Below are 18,607 nucleotides of genomic sequence, written 5' to 3'. Positions count from 1 at the left end.
TATTGGGTTTGGGTTAATGTCGTTAATAACGCGTTTAACTGACAGCACTAATTTTAGTTAAAGGTATAGTGGAGGATTATCCCGAATTTTAGAAAGGATCCGCCCTCTCCACTTTTTGAAAAAATGCACATGCGCAGCACTCTACCTGCTCCCGAGAGGGAACGCCTATTAAACGTGTGCACGAGAGTGCACTGGTTACAAGTTGCTGTCGGCATGGTTCATACAAGCTACTTTCAGAAAGAAGATTTGCACTTTTTCACAAATTGAGATGTTTACCGTTGTGTGGGTGTGACTTGTGCCACGGCTAGCATCGCTAATCATAGCTTACATCAACTTTCACTAGCAGTGATTTTAAAAGGATTTCTCCAAATAGCCAAACTTTACCTGTCGAGTAGAAACTTGGCGACTGAGGCGTCAGTGGAGAGCCCAACCTGCGCTTTTAGCGCACGCCAGCGTGTGAAACATTCTCCCAAAAACACTCCGGTCTTGTTTCTTTCTTCAGAGGCCTTTCTCTTCTTGTCATACCTTTCGTAGACACTCGTAGCTCACCACACATATACACCTGAAAGTATTCATGCGCAGAAAGCGAAAACTACCCTAGGGACGAGCACGTACCACGGCCTTACGTAAACACAGCGCCAGAATGATTGACAACCAGGAGGACCAATAGTCTTGATGATCCACCCGGAAAAGAAAATCCTCCACAATACCTTTAATTCAATGTTGTCAAACTAAAGTTTAACTTCTTATCTTTCAAACGGAGTATCATTTTAACCGTTTACTTTAGCTTTGTCGCTAAAAGGAAGCTAATACCGTGAGGTAGGCCTACTCTGAGTCACCCCACCTATCTTCCCCCACTGTAAAAACTCACTGGGTGCTGCTGGTTTTTCGGGGTATTAACCGGATTAATAAGTCGCCCAAATGAACATCAAAGCTGTCAACACGCCCAACACTGTACTTCTGTTTTTCACAATAAAAGACGTGCTTCAACAACTCCAAATGATGCAGTTAACGCTTCTTAATTTCCACTTTGAACGCTAAGTTTTTCCGCCACCTGAGCGTCGCCTAGGGTTACCAGATGTACCGAAAAACCCATTCTCATCTGGTCACCCTAGCGTCGCCCCAAGCGTTCTTACCGCTTTCTGTCATCAAAGTTGCTTTCGTACACTAATTAGACGTGGAAATGTCCACGTACATGTATGGAAATTCACACGTAGATTCTTAAATGTGTGTAAATTAATATTAATAGTAAATTCTATTCTATTCACAGATTTTCACAGTTTGATACTACAGTTTTATGACAAACTGAGACTTTCTTCACTTACTTCAACCCTATCTTGCACCCGGCGCAGCGCAAAGCCCGACGCAAGTGTCTTTGTTAGTTTAAGACCGACGCAGTTGTCAAGTTCCCGACCAGCGCCCGCGTCGTTTAAATAGAAAATGCACCTGTCCTGCACCCATGGGCGTGCTGGTCTTACAGGGAGGTGTGTTCAGGTGCATTCTGGGCGTGCTGGTCTTACAGGGAGGTGTGTTCAGGTGCATTCTGGGCGTGCTGGTCTTACAGGGAGGTGTGTTCAGGTGCATTCTGGGCCTGCTGGTCTTACAGGGAGGTGTGTTCAGGTGCATTCTGGGCGTGCTGGTCTTACAGGGAGGTGTGTTCAGGTGCATTCTGGGCGTGCTGGTCTTACAGGGAGGTGTGTTCAGGTGCATTCTGGGCCTGCTGGTCTTACAGGGAGGTGTGTTCAGGTGCATTCTGGGAGTATTGCTATCTTGAGGCAGCGGGAAGTGATCGCGCCATTGACCAACAAAAACCTGGTCTAAAGTCAATAACGCAGCATTTCATTGTTATTTTAACAGAGCATTAGTAAAATGCTCCTATTGGCTCGCACACACTATGCTTGTTACACACACAGGGACACACAGCAGCACACACACACACACACACACACACCACACACACACACACACACACACACACACACACACGCAGAAGATTACTAATATAAATATTAGGGTGTAAATCCTCCATCATAACAGCAATGCTCCAAGGTCCAAACGCGCCTGGCTTTTAAAGGGAATGGGAGATGATCTCTGATTGGTTGATTGCATGTTATGCCCAAAACACACCTCTGATTAATGAAGACACTAAGCACAACCCTTTAGAACCAGGCGCCCGGCGCACAGACCCTTTATTACTGCCGTCAAACTAGCAAAAGTGGATTCGGACACGCCCTAAACACACCTGCGCCAGGCGCTTCACACCGTACGCTTAGCTCGTTAAATTAGGGTGTAATTGTGTAATTCATGGGTCAATTCAAACGGGATCAAAACATCATTTGTCTCTCCCCCGTTCACTACCGTAGGCTACATATTTACCCCAGAACGAACCGTCTGGCAGTCTGTGTTCACACCTTCTCCTCTCTTCCCTCCAGACGGCCACCGACAGCTCGTCCAGCTCGTCCCAGAAGAGAGAGCCAGCGACGCACACGCTGGCCCCGCACAACTTCTGCGAGGCCCGACGAAACCATTGCATCCTGGGACATTTCTACGAGCAGCACCGGCCCTCGGATCACTACTTCCCAGACCGTGTAAGTCACACGTGTCAAACTCAAGGCCCGCGGGCCAATTGCGGCCCCTTTGCAGATTTAGATCCAGCCCGTATATACAAATTTGGGTTCACAATCAATTTTGGCCTGTCTAGTTGTGCGCCAAACCAAAAACACAGGAAAGTGTTTTTTTGAAATGCAATTACGTGTCATTCAAAGTAGAATTTGGCAGATTTGCCGACTCTGACACTCCGAGAGTTTTCATATTCAGGCTGAGAAACTGGTTTGTTGTTCAAAATCTTTGTTTTGCTTGACTTGCTAAATTCTCTGATGGCTAAGGAACTCTTTTGATGACTTTTGTAGGACTTCATGTTGATAAAAATGCGACAAAAAGCTACAAAAATGTCAGAAAAAGCAACAACTTTACAAAAAGGTGACAAATGTCTGAGAAAGCGCCAAAAAAGTCTGAACAAAAACAAATAAACTCTCCATGTCTGGCCCTCAGTGTGATTCTCTTTTTACAGTGTGGCCCTCTGGGAAACTGAGTTCGACATCCCTGGTCTAAGTATAGAGTCAGAGCTGCAGCTGGGACTGAAATTGTCCTATTCCTACATTGCCTGCTCCACAGCGCTGTGGAGTTAAGGTCTGGCTACAACACAGATGCATTCTGGGATAGGAGAAAAAACTCTCTGGGTTGTTTGCATTTCTTTAAACCAATCACAATGGTCTTGGGCGGCGCTAAGCTCTGGACGCAGCGACGATGGCTCTGCACATTAGTCTCAGGAAGGAACTGGTTTTGGTGGAACATTTGCACCGTGCAAAAGAAAACGCCACATATAATATTAAATATAGCTAACTGTTGACACAAAATACAGTAACATGAGCTATTTAATATATATATATATATATATATATATATATATATATATATATATATATATATATATATATATATATATATATACACACACACACACACATACAAACCCGATTCCAAAAAAGTTGGGACACTGTACAATTGTGAATAAAAACAGAATGCAATGATGTGGAAGTGTCAAATTTCAATATTTTATTCATAATACAACATAGATGACATATCAAATGTTTAACCTGAGAAAATTGATCACTTTAAAGGGAAAAATAAGTTGATTTTAAATTTCATGGCATCAACAAATCTCAAAAAAGTCGGGACAAGGCCATGTTTCCCACTGTGTGGCATCCCCTCTTCTTTTTATAGCAGACTGCAAACGTCTGGGGACTGAGGAGACAAGTTGCTCAAGTTTATGAATAGGAATGTTGTCCCATTCTTGTCTAATACAGGCTTCTAGTTGCTCAACTGTCTTAGGTCTTCTTTGTCGCACCTTCCTCTTTATGATGCGCCCAATGTTTTCTATGGGTGAAAGATCTGGAATGCAGGCTGGCCATTTCAGTACCCGGATCCTTCTTCTATGCAGCCATGACATTGTGATTGATGCAGTATGTGGTCTGGCATTGTCACGTTGGAAAATGCAAGGTCTTCCCTGAAAGAGACGACGTCTGGATGGGAGCATATGTTGTTCTAGAACTTGGATATAACTGTCAGCATTGATGGTGCCTTTCCAGATGTGTAGGCTGCCCATGCCACACGCACTCATGCAACCCCATACCATCAGAGATGCAGAACTGAGCGCTGATAACAACTTGGGTTGTCCTTGTCCTCTTTAGTCCGGATGACATGGCGTCCCAGTTTTCAAATTTTGATTCGTCTGACCACAGAACACTTTTCCGCTTTGCCACAGTCCATTTTAAATGATCCTTGGCCCAGAGAAGACGCCTGCGCTTCTGGATCCTGTTTAGATACAGCTTCTTTTTTGACCTATAGTTTTAAAGCCGGCAACGGCGAATGGCACGGTGGATTGTGTTCACCGACAATGTTTTCTGGAAGTATTCCTGAGCCCGTGTTGGGATTTCCATTACAGCATCATTCCTGTATATGATGCAGTGCCGTCTGAGGGCCCATAGATCACGGGCATCCAGTATGGTTTTCCGGCCTTGACCCTTACGCACAGAGATTGTTCCAGATTCTCTGAATCTTTGGATGATATTATGCACTGTAGATGATGATAACTTCAAACTCTTTGCAATTTTTCTCTGAGAAACTCCTTTCTGATATTGCTCCACTATTTCTCGCCGCAGCATTGGGGAATTGGTGATCCTCTGCCCATCTTGACTTCTGAGAGACACTGCCACCTTGAGAGGCTCTTTTTTACCCAATCATGTTGCCAATTGACATAATGACTTGCAAATTGGTCCTCCAGCTGTTCCTTATCTGTACATTTAACTTTTCCAGCCTCTTATTGCTACCTGTCCCAACTTTTTTGGAATGTGTAGCTCTCATGACATCCAAAATGAGCCAATATTTGGCATGACATTACAAAATGTCTCACTTTCAACATTCAATATGTTATCTATATTCTATTGTGAATTAAATATAAGTTTATGAGATTTGTAAATTATTCCATTCCTTTTTTACTCACAATTTGTACAGTGTCCCAACTTTTTGGGAATCGAGTTTGTATGTATATATATATATATATATATATATATATATATATATATATATATATATATATATATATATACACACAGTATCTCACAAAAGTGAGGACACCCCTCACACACACAGGCATGGTTTTATCTCAGTTAGCCTAATAGCTGGTTTGATTTGCATTGAGAGATGATTTTATGGAAAGTACCCCATGCCAATCTCTAGGTATGGTGAAGGGTATGTGATGATGTGGGGGTATGGTGAAGGGTATGTGATGATGGGGGGTATGGTGAAGGGTGTGTGATGATGTGGGGTTATGGTGAAGGGTATGTGATGATGTGGGGGGTTGTTGAAGGGTATGTGATGATGTGGGGGTATGGTGAAGGGTATGTGATGATGGGGGGGTATGGTGAAGGGTATGTGATGATGTGGGGGTATGGTGAAGGGTATGTGATGATGTGGGGGGGCTATTTTAATTCCAAAGGCCAAGGGAACTTTATCAGGATGCATAGTACCCTGGATCCACGAAATAACTGGCCTTTCAAAATAAAAGTCTTCCTGCCTCTATGGGAATCTAACATAGGGGTGGACTGACTTTAGTTGCCAGTGGTTTAGACATTAATGTCTGTGTGTTGAGTTATTTTGAGGGGACAGCAAATTTACAGTGTTATACAAGCTGTAAACTTACTACTTTACATTGTAGCAAAGAGTCATTTCTTCAGTGTTGTCCCATTAAAAGATATAATGAAAAATGTACTAAAATGTGAGGGGTGTACTCACTTTTGTGAGCTACCTAGGCACCCAGAATAAAGTCTTTAAACAGTTCTTTCTCCTCTGTGTCTCAGGTCAGCTTCCATGTGGAGGAGGAAGAGATCGTACGCATCAACCCCCGCGAGCGATCCTGGCTCACCGGCTACGAGGACTACCGCCACGCCAACTCTGCTCGCGCCAAACTCGCCCAGCACCCGCCCGACAACCACATAATACACTTCGCCAAGAGCGAGCCGCCCAAACACGACCACGCCTACCCGTACCCGCTGAGCTGCGACCACAGATCGGTGGTGACCGGGCAGCCGCGCGCCCTGAGGCCCGAAGCCAAGAGGCGGAAGCAGGACGGCGAGCGTTCCCGCTGCGTTTACTGTCGGGACATGTTCAACCACGAGGACAATGGGCGTGGCCGCTGCCAGGAAGCCCCCGATCCGGTCCAGACCTGCATCAGGCGGGTCAGCTTCATGTGGTGCGCCGACAGCCTGCTGTACCACTGCATGTCGGACCCCGAGGGAGACTACTCGGACCCTTGCTCGTGCGACGCCAGCGACGAGCGCTTCTGCCTGCGCTGGACGGCGCTGGTGGCCCTGTCGATGCTGGCGCCGTGCATGTGCTGCTACGCGCCGCTCAGGGCGTGCTACCGCTGCGGCGTGGCCTGCCGCTGCTGCGGCGGGAAACACAAAGCGGTGGGCTGATCGTGCGTTTTCATTGGCGCTCAGAATTTTCCGAGGTCAAAAGGACGTTGGGAACTTCGGGAAGTCGGACAACATCGCAGTACCCCCAGGCTCAAAGTCCAACGTGGCTGCCCCGTGCATCAACAGCAGTGAAAGCTGCAGTAACGCACAGTTATTAGTAGGGATGCACCGATAGGCCGGCCGGTGACCGGAATTCGCCGGTTCCCACGTGCTCGGCCATGACCGGCCACCGGCAGGTCAGTCCGACATATGCCGATTCCATGGCAGTCAACGCTACAGTTAACTGACAACAGAAGTTATACGAGTTACAGTTCTCAAGGACGCCACAGCACGGACGCCACAGCACGCTCTCTCTTTCCTTTCTCTCAACTTCTCCGCTCCGCTCGCGGTGTGAAGCGTGTCGGCGCTATTCTCCCACATGTAGGGAACCTGGTGAGTTAACCTGCAACATGTCAGCTGTTTGGACATTCTTCAGCGTGTGTGCAGAAGATAAGTTTACAATATGCAACATCTGCAAGGAGACAGTAGGGCGTGGAGGGACCACACCAAACCAACACCTGCGAGGAGACAGTAGGGCGTGGAGGGACCACACCAAACCAACACCTGCGAGGAGACAGTAGGGCGTGGAGGGACCACACCAAGAACCAGAATCACATTTTTATTTAGTGTGATATTAGATGTGAAAAGAAGGAAATGGTTCTAACGTTGCACTTTAGATGTGTGTGAATGTCCCACACCAGGAGTCATTTATATAGTTCTATTTTATAGTGATCCATTATCTGTTCAAAACATGTTCGATGTTCTGTGCAAAATGTTCTATTAAAGAAAAGATAGAAAATAAATATTTGTGTGTGCTGTAAAGTGGTTAGAAAAAATGAAATCAGAATCGGCTAAAATCGGTATCGGCCGGCCTAACTCAAAGAAAATCGGAAATCGGCCTAGTTGTAATTGGTGCATCTCTAGTTATTAGCACTTCTGTCTTATTTGTGTCTCACTAAATCAGTAGTGCACATAGTCCTGTCCCATCTTCTATATGTGGACATGTTGGTGTGTAATGCCTTCTTATCAACTGGGGTTGCTAAGGCTTCAATCACACTGCCTGCGCAAAAATGAAGGTCTTTCCCTTCATTTTGAATGCGTGTAGGCCAGTGTTGGGAGTAACGGTTTACGTTTAAGTATAATTTTTTCAGTAACGGAGTAATCTAATTAATTACTTTTCCCAATCGTTGCAACGGCTTTATCGTTACCGAGAATGTCAAGTGGCGCGTTACTACAATTTGGTTGAATGTAGCGCGAGCTGTCAGGCTTTGGCTAAAACACCAGCTGCCTGCAAATGCGATGATGATTGGCTGGTTGGGCGGATGCCCTGCTCAGCCTGTCTCACTGCACGCTCGGACTACCACTAAATGGCGACGAGACAGCGACAATGGCGACGAGCCAGCGACAATGGCGACGAGCCAGCGACAATGGCGACGAGCCAGCGACAATGGCGACGAGCCAGCGAGCCAGCGAAATTCAAAAGGTAGCGTTCTCGAACTGGAAGTACCGGCACATTGAAATTAAAGGCAAGAATGTTTATGTAACCCTTGTGTTGTCTTCACGTTAACCATGCACTTGTTGTCCTCTCAGGTCAAAATAGACAATAAATTGTTTTTGTCCATTTTTTTGACACTTTCTTTAAAAGGTTTTATGTCGTTTTTTAGACAAGTTTTTTCAATGTTTTATGTCGGGTTTTTCCTCTCCCTTTTTTCAAAGTTTTTGTCCCTTTTTTTGACTGTTCAACCCTTTTGTCCACTACCACCAGTACTGTATACGCGCCACTCACCAACTTATTACCATTACTCTTACACTCATTTTTGAAATGAAATTATACCACATTTTTTAGTCAAAAAAGCAGAAATTATGAATTATTTTGACTAATATTAGAGTAATGTACGTCGATGGATAATCACAGACTGCTGTATGTCAAAGTTTTAGTCCAAATACTGTTTAGAAACCGTTTAAATTATTTTTCAAATGCTATAAAATTTAAGAAAACCCTCAAAATGTAATGAAAGTATTGTGATCATTAATTGTACTTGCGAAGAGCGTTTGTAGGGAACCATCCATGTTATTTTTGGGTAATTTGGTTAAAAAGAAACCCATATTTCTGATAAAGACATTTTGATAACGGGTCAAAATTGACCCGAGGACAACATGAGGGGTAACATGCACGCTATGTTTGACTTTAAAGATGTTATAGAACATACAATATAACATCACAGTTACTTTGCTGAGTAACATTACTTTTACAATGTGGTAACTGAGTTACTTACTTAATTACTTTTTGGGATAAGTAATTTACAACTGTAACTAATTGCTTTTTTTAAAGTAAGATGACCAACACTGGTGTAGGCTGCCTCAAGGGGGGAGACACTGCAGCGAAAAGTTGAGACGGACTCAACTTTTTGGAGAAACGCAACCATGCATCACGCTGCTGTGGCCGATCATGTAACCGGAGATCAGACTTGTCGGAGTGGTTTGAGGAGGTGTGAGAGTCCCGTACAGGAAACAGGAAACATCACTGCCTCTATCTCTGCCACGAGAACGTTTTAAAAACACCAAACACAAGCTCTGAACTGCCCGGGAGTTTGGGGAACTGCTGACAGCTGTTTCCTGCAACAGCAAAGCACTCGCTATGTCCCTCTCGCCTCTTCTCTTTCTCCGGGGAAATGAAGCTGCCTTCAAGTGCAGTCGGAAACGTCGAAATCTATGAACGATCTGATGGAAAACAGTGACAAATTAAGTCTACTTGTGCTACATTGGGGGGGGGTTAAAGAACACAACAGGACGTCACACAAATGGGCCGTTTCAATGACGCATGGTAAGTGGAAAGCACTACGAAGGCGACGCAGAGACAGCAGCAAGGACTCATGGGAAATCCAGGCCGGGCTGTGATTTTGTTGTTGTCGTTTGTATCAACAGATGTCTTGTGACATTGGCGACCAAATGGCTTCCAATTCTCACAAAAAAACTGAACAAAGAATATACATTTTCCATAAAAAATACATATAAAACATAAAACAAGGGTACTTTTATATTTTTACACTTGTGTCTTTTTAAGGCTTGATTACGTCATTTCTTCTGAGACGTCAGTACGAATGTTGTCGTGTTTGTAGAGAGAAGCGCAGCCGCAAAACATTTCAACCTTAAAGGTCCCATGACATGGTGCTCTTTAGATGTTTTTATATAGGCCTTAGTGGTCCCCTAATACTGTATCTGAAGTCTATTTTATATAGACCTTAGTGGTCCCCTAATACTGTATCTGAAGTCTATTTTATATAGACCTTAGTGGTCCCCTAATACTGTATCTGAAGTCTATTTTATAGAGGCCTTAGTGGTCCCCTAATACTGTATCTGAAGTCTATTTTATATAGACCTTAGTGGTCCCCTAATACTGTATCTGAAGTCTATTTTATATAGGCCTTAGTGGTCCCCTAATACTGTATCTGAAGTCTCTTTTATATAGACATTAGTGGTCTCCTAATACTGTATCTGAAGTCTCTTTTATAGAGGCCTTAGTGGTCCTCTAATACTGTATCTGAAGTCTCTTTTATATAGACCTTAGTGGTCCTCTAATACTGTATCTGAAGTCTCTTTTATATAGACCTTAGTGGTCCCCTAATACTGGATCTGAAGTCTCTTTTATATAGACCTTAGTGGTCCCCTAATACTGGATCTGAAGTCTCTTTTATATAGACCTTAGTGGTCCCCTAATACTGGATCTGAAGTCTCTTTTATATAGACCTTAGTGGTCCCCTAATACTGGATCTGAAGTCTCTTTTATATAGACCTTAGTGGTCCCCTAATACTGTATCTGAAGTCTCTTTTATATAGACCTTAGTGGTCCCATATTCACTGGATCTGAAGTCTCTTTTATATAGACCTTAGTGGTCCCCTAATACTGGATCTGAAGTCTCTTTTATATAGACCTTAGTGGTCCCCTAATACTGTATCTGAAGTCTCTTTTATATAGACCTTAGTGGTCCCATAATACTGTATCTGAAGTCTCTTTTATATAGACCTTAGTGGGCCCCTAATACTGTATCTGAAGTCTCTTTCACGAAATTCAGCCTTGGTGCAGAATTACAGCCACTAGAGCCAGTCCCACAATGAGTTTTCCTTAGGATGTGCCATTTCTGTGTCTGTAGCTTTAAATGCTATTGGGGAGGAGAAAGGGGGGGGGGCAAGGTGTAGAGTGGGGGTGTGGCCTTGACCAACTGCCACTTTGCTCGTTTGAAAGCCATGATGTCTCTCTCTCTCTCATGGGTGGGCCAAATTCTCTGGGTGGGCAAAGCAGAGAAAGGGGAGGTAACCTTGCTCCTTATGACCTAAGGAGGAGATTCCTGATTGGTCCATCTGAGCTTTCATTTTCTCAAAGGCAGAGCAGGATACCCAGGGCTCGGTTTACACCTATCACCATTTCTAGCCACTGGGGGACCGTAGGCAGGCTGGGGGAACTCATATTAATGTTAAAAAAATATCATAAAGTGACATTGTCATGCCATGGGACCTTTAAAATAATTTAGGACGCACACGATCTTTGAAGAAATAATCCAACGTGGTGAGATGATTTAAATTTTTGGTAAAAATGTTCAGCAGAGGGACTTCACTGGTCTGGATGCTGCTCTGCTTTCCTCCCAGCAAACTGAACACATAAACCAGTTTGGCTGACCAGTAAGACGGCGGTTCCCAGTCTTTAATAATCCAGAAACATACCCGAGATAAACGTGTCCGTGTACACCACACGTGTCAAACTCAAGGCCCGCGGGCCAAATCTGGCCCCTTCACAATAAATGTTGGCCCGCCTAGTTGTGCGCCAAACCAAAAACACAGGAAAGTGTTTTTTTAAAATGCAATTACGTGACATTTAAAAGCAAAATTTGGAAGATTTGCTGACTCTGAGAATCAGAGAGTTTGCATATTCAGGCTGAGAAACAGGTTGTTTTAAAAACAATCATTGTTTTGCTCGATTAGCTAAATTCTACGATGGCTAAGGAACTCTTTCGATGATTTTAGTAGGGTTTCGTCAACAAAAATGTGACAAAAAGCGTACAAAAATGTCGGAAAAGGCAACAAATTTACAAAAAGGTGACAAATGTCTGAGAAAGCCACAAATACTTTGGAACAAAAACAACAAAAATTAGGAAAAAAGCTCCCAAAATGTTTATAAAGAAGAAGTGACATGCAGTAACAAAAGCATGTCAATAAACTCTCCATGTCTGGCCCTCGGTGGGATTCTCTTTCCAGTGTGGCCCTCTGGGAAACTGAGTTTGACACCCCTGTACACTGTACACGAATCAACAGATTAAATTACGTGGCCAATTCACGAACTGCCGTGAGAACGCAACCTTGTTTGTTTTTAAAACGTGTTTCTACGTATTTCTCGGCGCTGAACGCGGCCCAGCTTCTCGATATCGCTGCCGTCCGTTCGTAGAGAAGATTACCGTGAAAAGTGACCCAAAAGCAGTCGGTGTGTCGGGCGCCCTGCGCTCTCTTCAGCTGAGAAAGGAAAGTGCCTGAAGCCTCCTCTTCATTTATGTCCTGATGTATATTTCAGAAAATTAAAATAACTGTGTAAAAAAGAAAAAGAAAAAAAGGTTGTATTCATTGGTTTGTCTTTTTTTTTTCTTTATATAATTCACATTTTTACCATATAAAAAACGGAATATATATATATATATATATATATATATATATATATATATATAAATATATATATAAATATATAGAGTATGATGTACATTCTCTATTTTTTTTATTGTTTCTAATATGATGAATGTAAATCTAAAGCTAGGGAGACCGTGATAAGCCCTATTTCACCTATCTACAGCTAGAGGAGACCATGATAAGCCCTATTTCACCTATCTACAGCTAGAGGAGACCGTGATAAGCCCTATTTCACCTATCTACAGCTAGAGGAGACCATGATAAGCCCTATTTCACCTATCTACAGCTAGAGGAGACCGTGATAAGCCCTATTTCACCTATCTACAGCTAGAGGAGACCCCACCTATCTACAGCTAGAGGAGACCGTGATAAGCCCTATTTCACCTATCTACAGCTAGAGGAGACCATGATAAGCCCTATTTCACCTATCTACAGCTAGAGGAGACCCCACCTATCTACAGCTAGAGGAGACCGTGATAAGCCCTATTTCACCTATCTACAGCTAGAGGAGACCGTGATAAGCCCTATTTCACCTATCTACAGCTAGAGAGGTGTAACCCTAACCTATCTACACAGCTAGAGGAGACCGCTGATAAGCCCTATTTCACCTATCTACAGCTAGAGAGACCGTGATAAGCCCTATTTCACCTATCTACAGCTAGAGGAGACCATGATAAGCCCTATTTCACCTATCTACAGCTAGAGGAGACCGTGATAAGCCCTATTTCACCTATCTACAGCCAGGGGAGACCGTGATAAGATCTATTTCAACAAACGGTGGCGTATTCCTTTAAGGTAAATTAAGCTAAAAAACACTGCATAGTTCCCCTTTAAGACGACAGACATGAAGACACATTGAACACCAGGCGTCTAGAAATCACTTTGCTTTATTTAAAATCAGCGGTTGGCAGTTATGCTATCAACAAATATCATAAAAAGGACGACCCAAAAAATAATACCCAGCAAGAATAACTACTAGCATTTGGCACTTGATGACCATGTTTGTCAAGAGGAAATTATACATTTATATTTATATATTTATATATATATGTGTGTGAGCCAAGATGCCTCCAATATACATATAAGAACCGAGACGGAAAACCACAAATACCAGCTTTTTACGTGGCCTCCATTTCCTGACAACCCGGATCTTATTAATCATATTACAAATTACATTTCAGTAACCCACACAGAAATCACCTTCTCCTGTAACCCCCAAAAACCCCACAAATTCATCTTCGGTAGAGCCGAGACCGAGAAGGAGAAGGAGAGAGACAGAGGTGTGGATACGAGGAGAAAGAAAACTGGAAGAATGGAAAAAGACGGACTTGAAATGTCCCCCTCACACACTGCATCGGTGCAGATTCAGTGTTTAAGATGCACAAACATCCCACAGCGATCTCATTGGCTGAACAGCTGAGGCTTGTTTTTACAGCTATTAACCTTTACCAAAAGTTGGTTTGTGTCTTTTCTAGGGATGCACCCAATCCAGGATTCGGCTGAATATTTGGGCTTTTTGACAGGATTCTGGTTTCTGCCGAACCGTAGAATTTTTTCCCAGCGAACCGAACCCTACGCTTGCACTAGGCGCGCTATGCTGGTCGCCGTAGTGACGGTGCCGGTGATTACGGGAAGGTGTTTACGTAGGTGGAGCGTTCAATGCAGCAGGCTGTGAGGAAATGGACATGGATCTGGTGAGCAGCAGGCTGTGAGAAAGTGGACATGGATCTGGTGAGCAGTAGGCTGTGAGGAAGTGGACATGGATCTGGTGAGCAGTAGGCTGTGAGGAAGTGGACATGGATCTGGTGAGCAGTAGGCTGTGAGGAAGTGGACATGGATCTGGTGAGCAGCAGGCTGTGAGGAAGTGGACATGGATCTGGTGAGCAGCAGGCTGTGAGGAAGTGGACATGGATCTGGTGAGCAGTAGGCTGTGAAGAAGTGGACATGGATCTGGTGAGCAGTAGGCTGTGAGGAAGTGGACATGGATCAGGTGAGCAGTAGGCTGTGAGGAAGTGGACATGGATCTGGTGAGCAGCAGGCTGTGAGGAAGTGGACATGGATCTGGTGAGCAGTAGGCTGTGAAGAAGTGGACATGGATCTGGTGAGCAGTAGGCTGTGAGGAAGTGGACATGGATCAGGTGAGCAGTAGGCTGTGAGGAAGTGGACATGGATCTGGTGAGCAGAACAAGTTATTGTTTGGCAGTACTTTCAGTCAAAAGAAGGCCATTCAAGTCCAGCTACATGTTCAATCTGTTCAATGCTGATTGGTTTGGTGGTGGCGAGGACCCTAAACTATACACAACATGGCCGCTGTTACATCTGGTCTGAAACATCTGAAAGAATACGAGTTGTGCATGAAGGAATCTCCAGACAGCAGCCAGAATGCAGCAACTTCAGGTACGGCAAAGGAAGGACAGTCCCTGTTTACTTCATTCATGTGTTTACTGGGTTCATGGACTGAGGATGGGAGGAGGAGTCAGCACAATCTCAACCAGAGGATTCGGTATTTGGCCGAAATCCCCAAAATCTGGATTCGGTGCATCCCATTTCCCAAAAGATCGTTTGTGTCTTTTCAGGTAGTTCTGATTTACACGTTTTGTTCAAGTGTTTGATTTGTATTAGTTACCTAATGCTATAAAAATGGGGCTAAAATGTCACGATTGACAGTTTGCGATTGGTGTATATACATACACTACCGGTCAAAAGTTTGGGGTCACTTACAAATTTCCATTCCACCCAGAATGTCAAAGTATATGGGAGCTGTACCACTTTTAATTTTGGTACGACGTTTAGACCAAAAAGCATGGATTTCAAGCGTTTCTTGAACAGTCGAGAACCCTTTTGCAATTATGTAAGCACATAATGTAATCTGAAAACTGCTGCCCTGGTTAAAAACACAATGCAACTGATCTCAGCTGGTATTCTGTCTGTAATGGACATTTCTAAGTTATCCCAAACTTTTACATACATACATACATACATACATACATACATACATACATACAGTACAGACCAAAAGTTTGGACACACCTTCTCATTCAATGTATTTCCTTTATTTTCATGACTATTTACATTGTAGATTCTCACTGAAGGCATCAAAACTATGAATGAACACATATGGAATTATGTACTTAACAAAAAAGTGTGAAATAACTGAAAACATGTCTTATATTTTAGATTCTTCAAAGTAGCCACCCTTTGCTTTTTTTGATAACTCTGCAAACCCTTGGTGTTCTCTCAATGAGCTTCATGAGGTAGTCACCTGAAATGGTTTTACCTTCACAGGTGTGCTTTGTCAGGGTTAATTAGTGGAATTATTTCCCTTATTAATAAAAAAGCAAAGGGCGGCTACTTTGAGGAATCTAAAATATAAGACATGTTTTCAGTTACTTCACACTTTTTTGTTAAGTACATAATTCCATATGTGTTCATTCATAGTTTTGATGCCTTCAGTGAGAATCTACAATGTAAATAGTCATGAAAAAAAAAGGAAACGCATTGAATGAGAAGGTGTGTCCAAACTTTTGGCCTGTACTGTATATCCACACCTTCCTCTCCTCCTCCTTCTAGACCGAGACAGGGAATGATTTCCTATTGGTCACTTCCTTCTTAAAAAACAGGATGCATTTTCATTTTGCGCCCCAAACATCTGACCCAGGACCAGCCATTCAGTTAGTTAGTTCCCCCACGCTTTAAAAACTGATCCGCAGATCGGCTGTTGTGACGGCTAAGGACACCCAGCGTCTGAGAAGTCTGCCAGAGAAACTCTGCTCTCCTCTGAGACCAAAAGCACAACAATGATCAGGGACACACGTTTAAAAAACAAACAAACAGAAGAAGAAGAAGCTAACTGAGCCTCTGTGGAATTTAAAGCACGGTGCATTATTGGCACAAGAGAAATGACACATGACCCAGGACGGTCATGTGACGCGTCACCTTCCCGTTATCTCCCACTGAGCGCTTCATAAAGCTCGTTAAGAAAAATATAAAAACACAAGGAATACAAACTTTCTTCTCAGTGACCTGTAAAGTGGAATTAAATCCTGTCGGATGGATGTGGATCCATGACGTTCCTGTTGCACACCAGAAGCGTGTCTGACGCGGCGCTGCTCCTGTTGCTAGGTAACAGGGAGGGCTGATCTCGGCACACAGCGCCGACAGATTCAAACTCTGAAAAACGGGCAAGTGGGCTGTCTGTTTATAACAACTTTGTGTAGCTGTAAAGAGCCTATATAGCATTACATTACATGTCATTTAGCTGACGCTTTAATCCAAAGCAACTTACAGTTGCTATATATGTCAGAGGTCGCACGCCTCTGGCGCAACTAGGGGTTAAGTGCCTTGCTCAGGGACACATTGGTTGATGTATCGCAGTGGGAATCAAACCTGGATCTCCCGCACCAAAGGCACGTGTCGTATCCACTGCGCCATCACCACCACATATAGCCTCTCTGATGTTGGACCGTCACTCAGAACACACACTACGTTGTTATCGTAGCCTAGCCTACCTTTTATATACAGCCTACTGATCGGCAGTAATGACTGCAAAATATGTTACAGAATATTTCATTCGTGCAATATTTGAAAATCTTTTCTCTGAAATGTTTTATTACATTTGTATATCTGCATTCATGTCAAAACCTCGAGACTTCCAAACATCAACATGTCATTTATTAATACGTATTCAGGGTTCAAAATTAGCACCGTTTACCAGCCAAATGCTGGTGAAATATGCAAGTGGCTGGTAGATTTGCATCACTCACCAGCCAAAAAACCAAATGGTAATCTATTGAGTGGCTGGAAATATTTGAACATTCACTAGCCATTTGGCTGGTAGACAAAAAAGTTAATTTTGAAGCCTGTACATATTCGTGTCTAAACGACATATATTTCTAGCAGGCGCCCCCTGTCACGCAGGCAGTGTGTAAAGCTCTAACCTGTTAACATGGGGAGCCAAAATAAAAACGGAGACGCCACGCAGCCAGTGTGTAAGCGGCCTTAAGCGAGTCGTTTTGGTGCCTAAACTTAACTGTAGTCGGATATCGTAATTATGATTGTAATACGATAATCCAAAAGTAGGGCCTTGCTTACCCAAGGTAATATCGTAATAGGGCTTAAGTTTTGTCTTTTCCTGTTTTTTAAAGGCTACATTACAGTAAAGTGATGTAATTTTCTGACTTTACAAGCTATTTTTTATTTTTTACTTTACCCACTTATTCATTATGTCCACATTATTGATGACTATTTATCTTAAATCTAATTATGAGGATATTTTGTTAAAGCACCATTTATCAACTTAATATCGTCACGGTGTCGACATCGAGGTAGTAGTTTTACAATATCGTGATTTTTGATTTTCTCCATATCGCCCAGCTCTAATTCTACGTGTCTGACAACATCATGAAAAGGATTTCTAAGGAGGTCGACCTTTCCGTTAAAGAGTAAGATCCTTTTTTTAAACATAAAAACAGCCACGATATTGCGTTCGCTAAACCCACCAGACTCCATGTAAATAATCAGTAATTTTAGCATCGTAAAATACACTTCATTCAAAGTCGACAGAAACAAAATAAAACGATGAAAAGCCGTTTTGGGTCGTCTTTCCACTTTTCCAACCAACTCTAGTTTTGGTTGAAATAAACACATAGTTTAGTGATTTACATGTGAAAATATGTTGGCTCTATACACGCTAAAAGTATTGTTTTTTAAAATGGAGTCTGGTGGGTTTAGCGCTAGCGACTTCAGAGCTGTTTCTGGTTCAACAGAAAGGTCTCAAAGAGGTTTTTAAAGGTCTATCTCTGTAGGGATCCTTTCCATAATGTTGTCAGACACTTTGAATATTAATCTGAGTCTGTCAGCAGCAAAAACAGAACTTTTAGTGGACAGAAACTGACACTGAGCATTTCTCCCATTGGGTCATAGGGTCCAGGTTGAAAAAAAAAACGGTAGTTACCCTTTAAACGTAGTACTTAATCTCAACACATAATCCTCAGTAATTTTTATGTCGCTCATATATATATATATATATATATATATATATATATATATATATTATTATTATTATTATTAATGATTTTTGAAAGTCTGTCTCTTTTGTATCTTTTATTTCCCTCTGTTTAGACTATTACTTTTATTTTTACTTTAATATTATATTATTTGTAGATATTTTTGTATCTTATTTGTCTACTTATTGCAATGACTGAATATCTGTTAACTATTTTTGGAAATTAAGTTTAAAAAAATCAGGGTGTTGGAGGGGGAATCACTTTTTCTTCTCTTTTTCATCAAACAGCAGTTTATGCAAGTTCCCGCAATTTCATCGCATAAAATTGCATAAATTTCCGGCATATTCCATCGCATTT

At 42.7% G+C, this 18,607-nt stretch overlaps 1 protein-coding gene across 1 annotated transcript in view; it reads left to right on the top strand.

Moving 5' to 3' along the window:
• The window catches only part of spred2a (sprouty related EVH1 domain containing 2a), a 40,957-nt gene extending 34,043 nt beyond the window's left edge, over nucleotides 1-6,914 (top strand). Inside the window, exons 4-5 of the mRNA XM_039810402.1 lie at nucleotides 2,433-2,588; nucleotides 5,919-6,914. Coding sequence (XP_039666336.1) covers nucleotides 2,433-2,588; nucleotides 5,919-6,536 — 774 coding nt within the window. The 3' untranslated portion in view covers nucleotides 6,537-6,914. The remainder of the gene's footprint in view (nucleotides 1-2,432; nucleotides 2,589-5,918) is intronic.
• Nucleotides 6,915-18,607: the final 11,693 nt, after the last annotated feature.

Source organism: Perca fluviatilis, chromosome 1, assembly GCF_010015445.1.
Source record: "Perca fluviatilis chromosome 1, GENO_Pfluv_1.0, whole genome shotgun sequence".
Lineage (NCBI taxonomy): Eukaryota > Metazoa > Chordata > Actinopteri > Perciformes > Percidae > Perca > Perca fluviatilis.
Note: the sequence above shows the minus strand (reverse complement) of the source record. Positions and strands in the feature narration are given on the sequence as shown.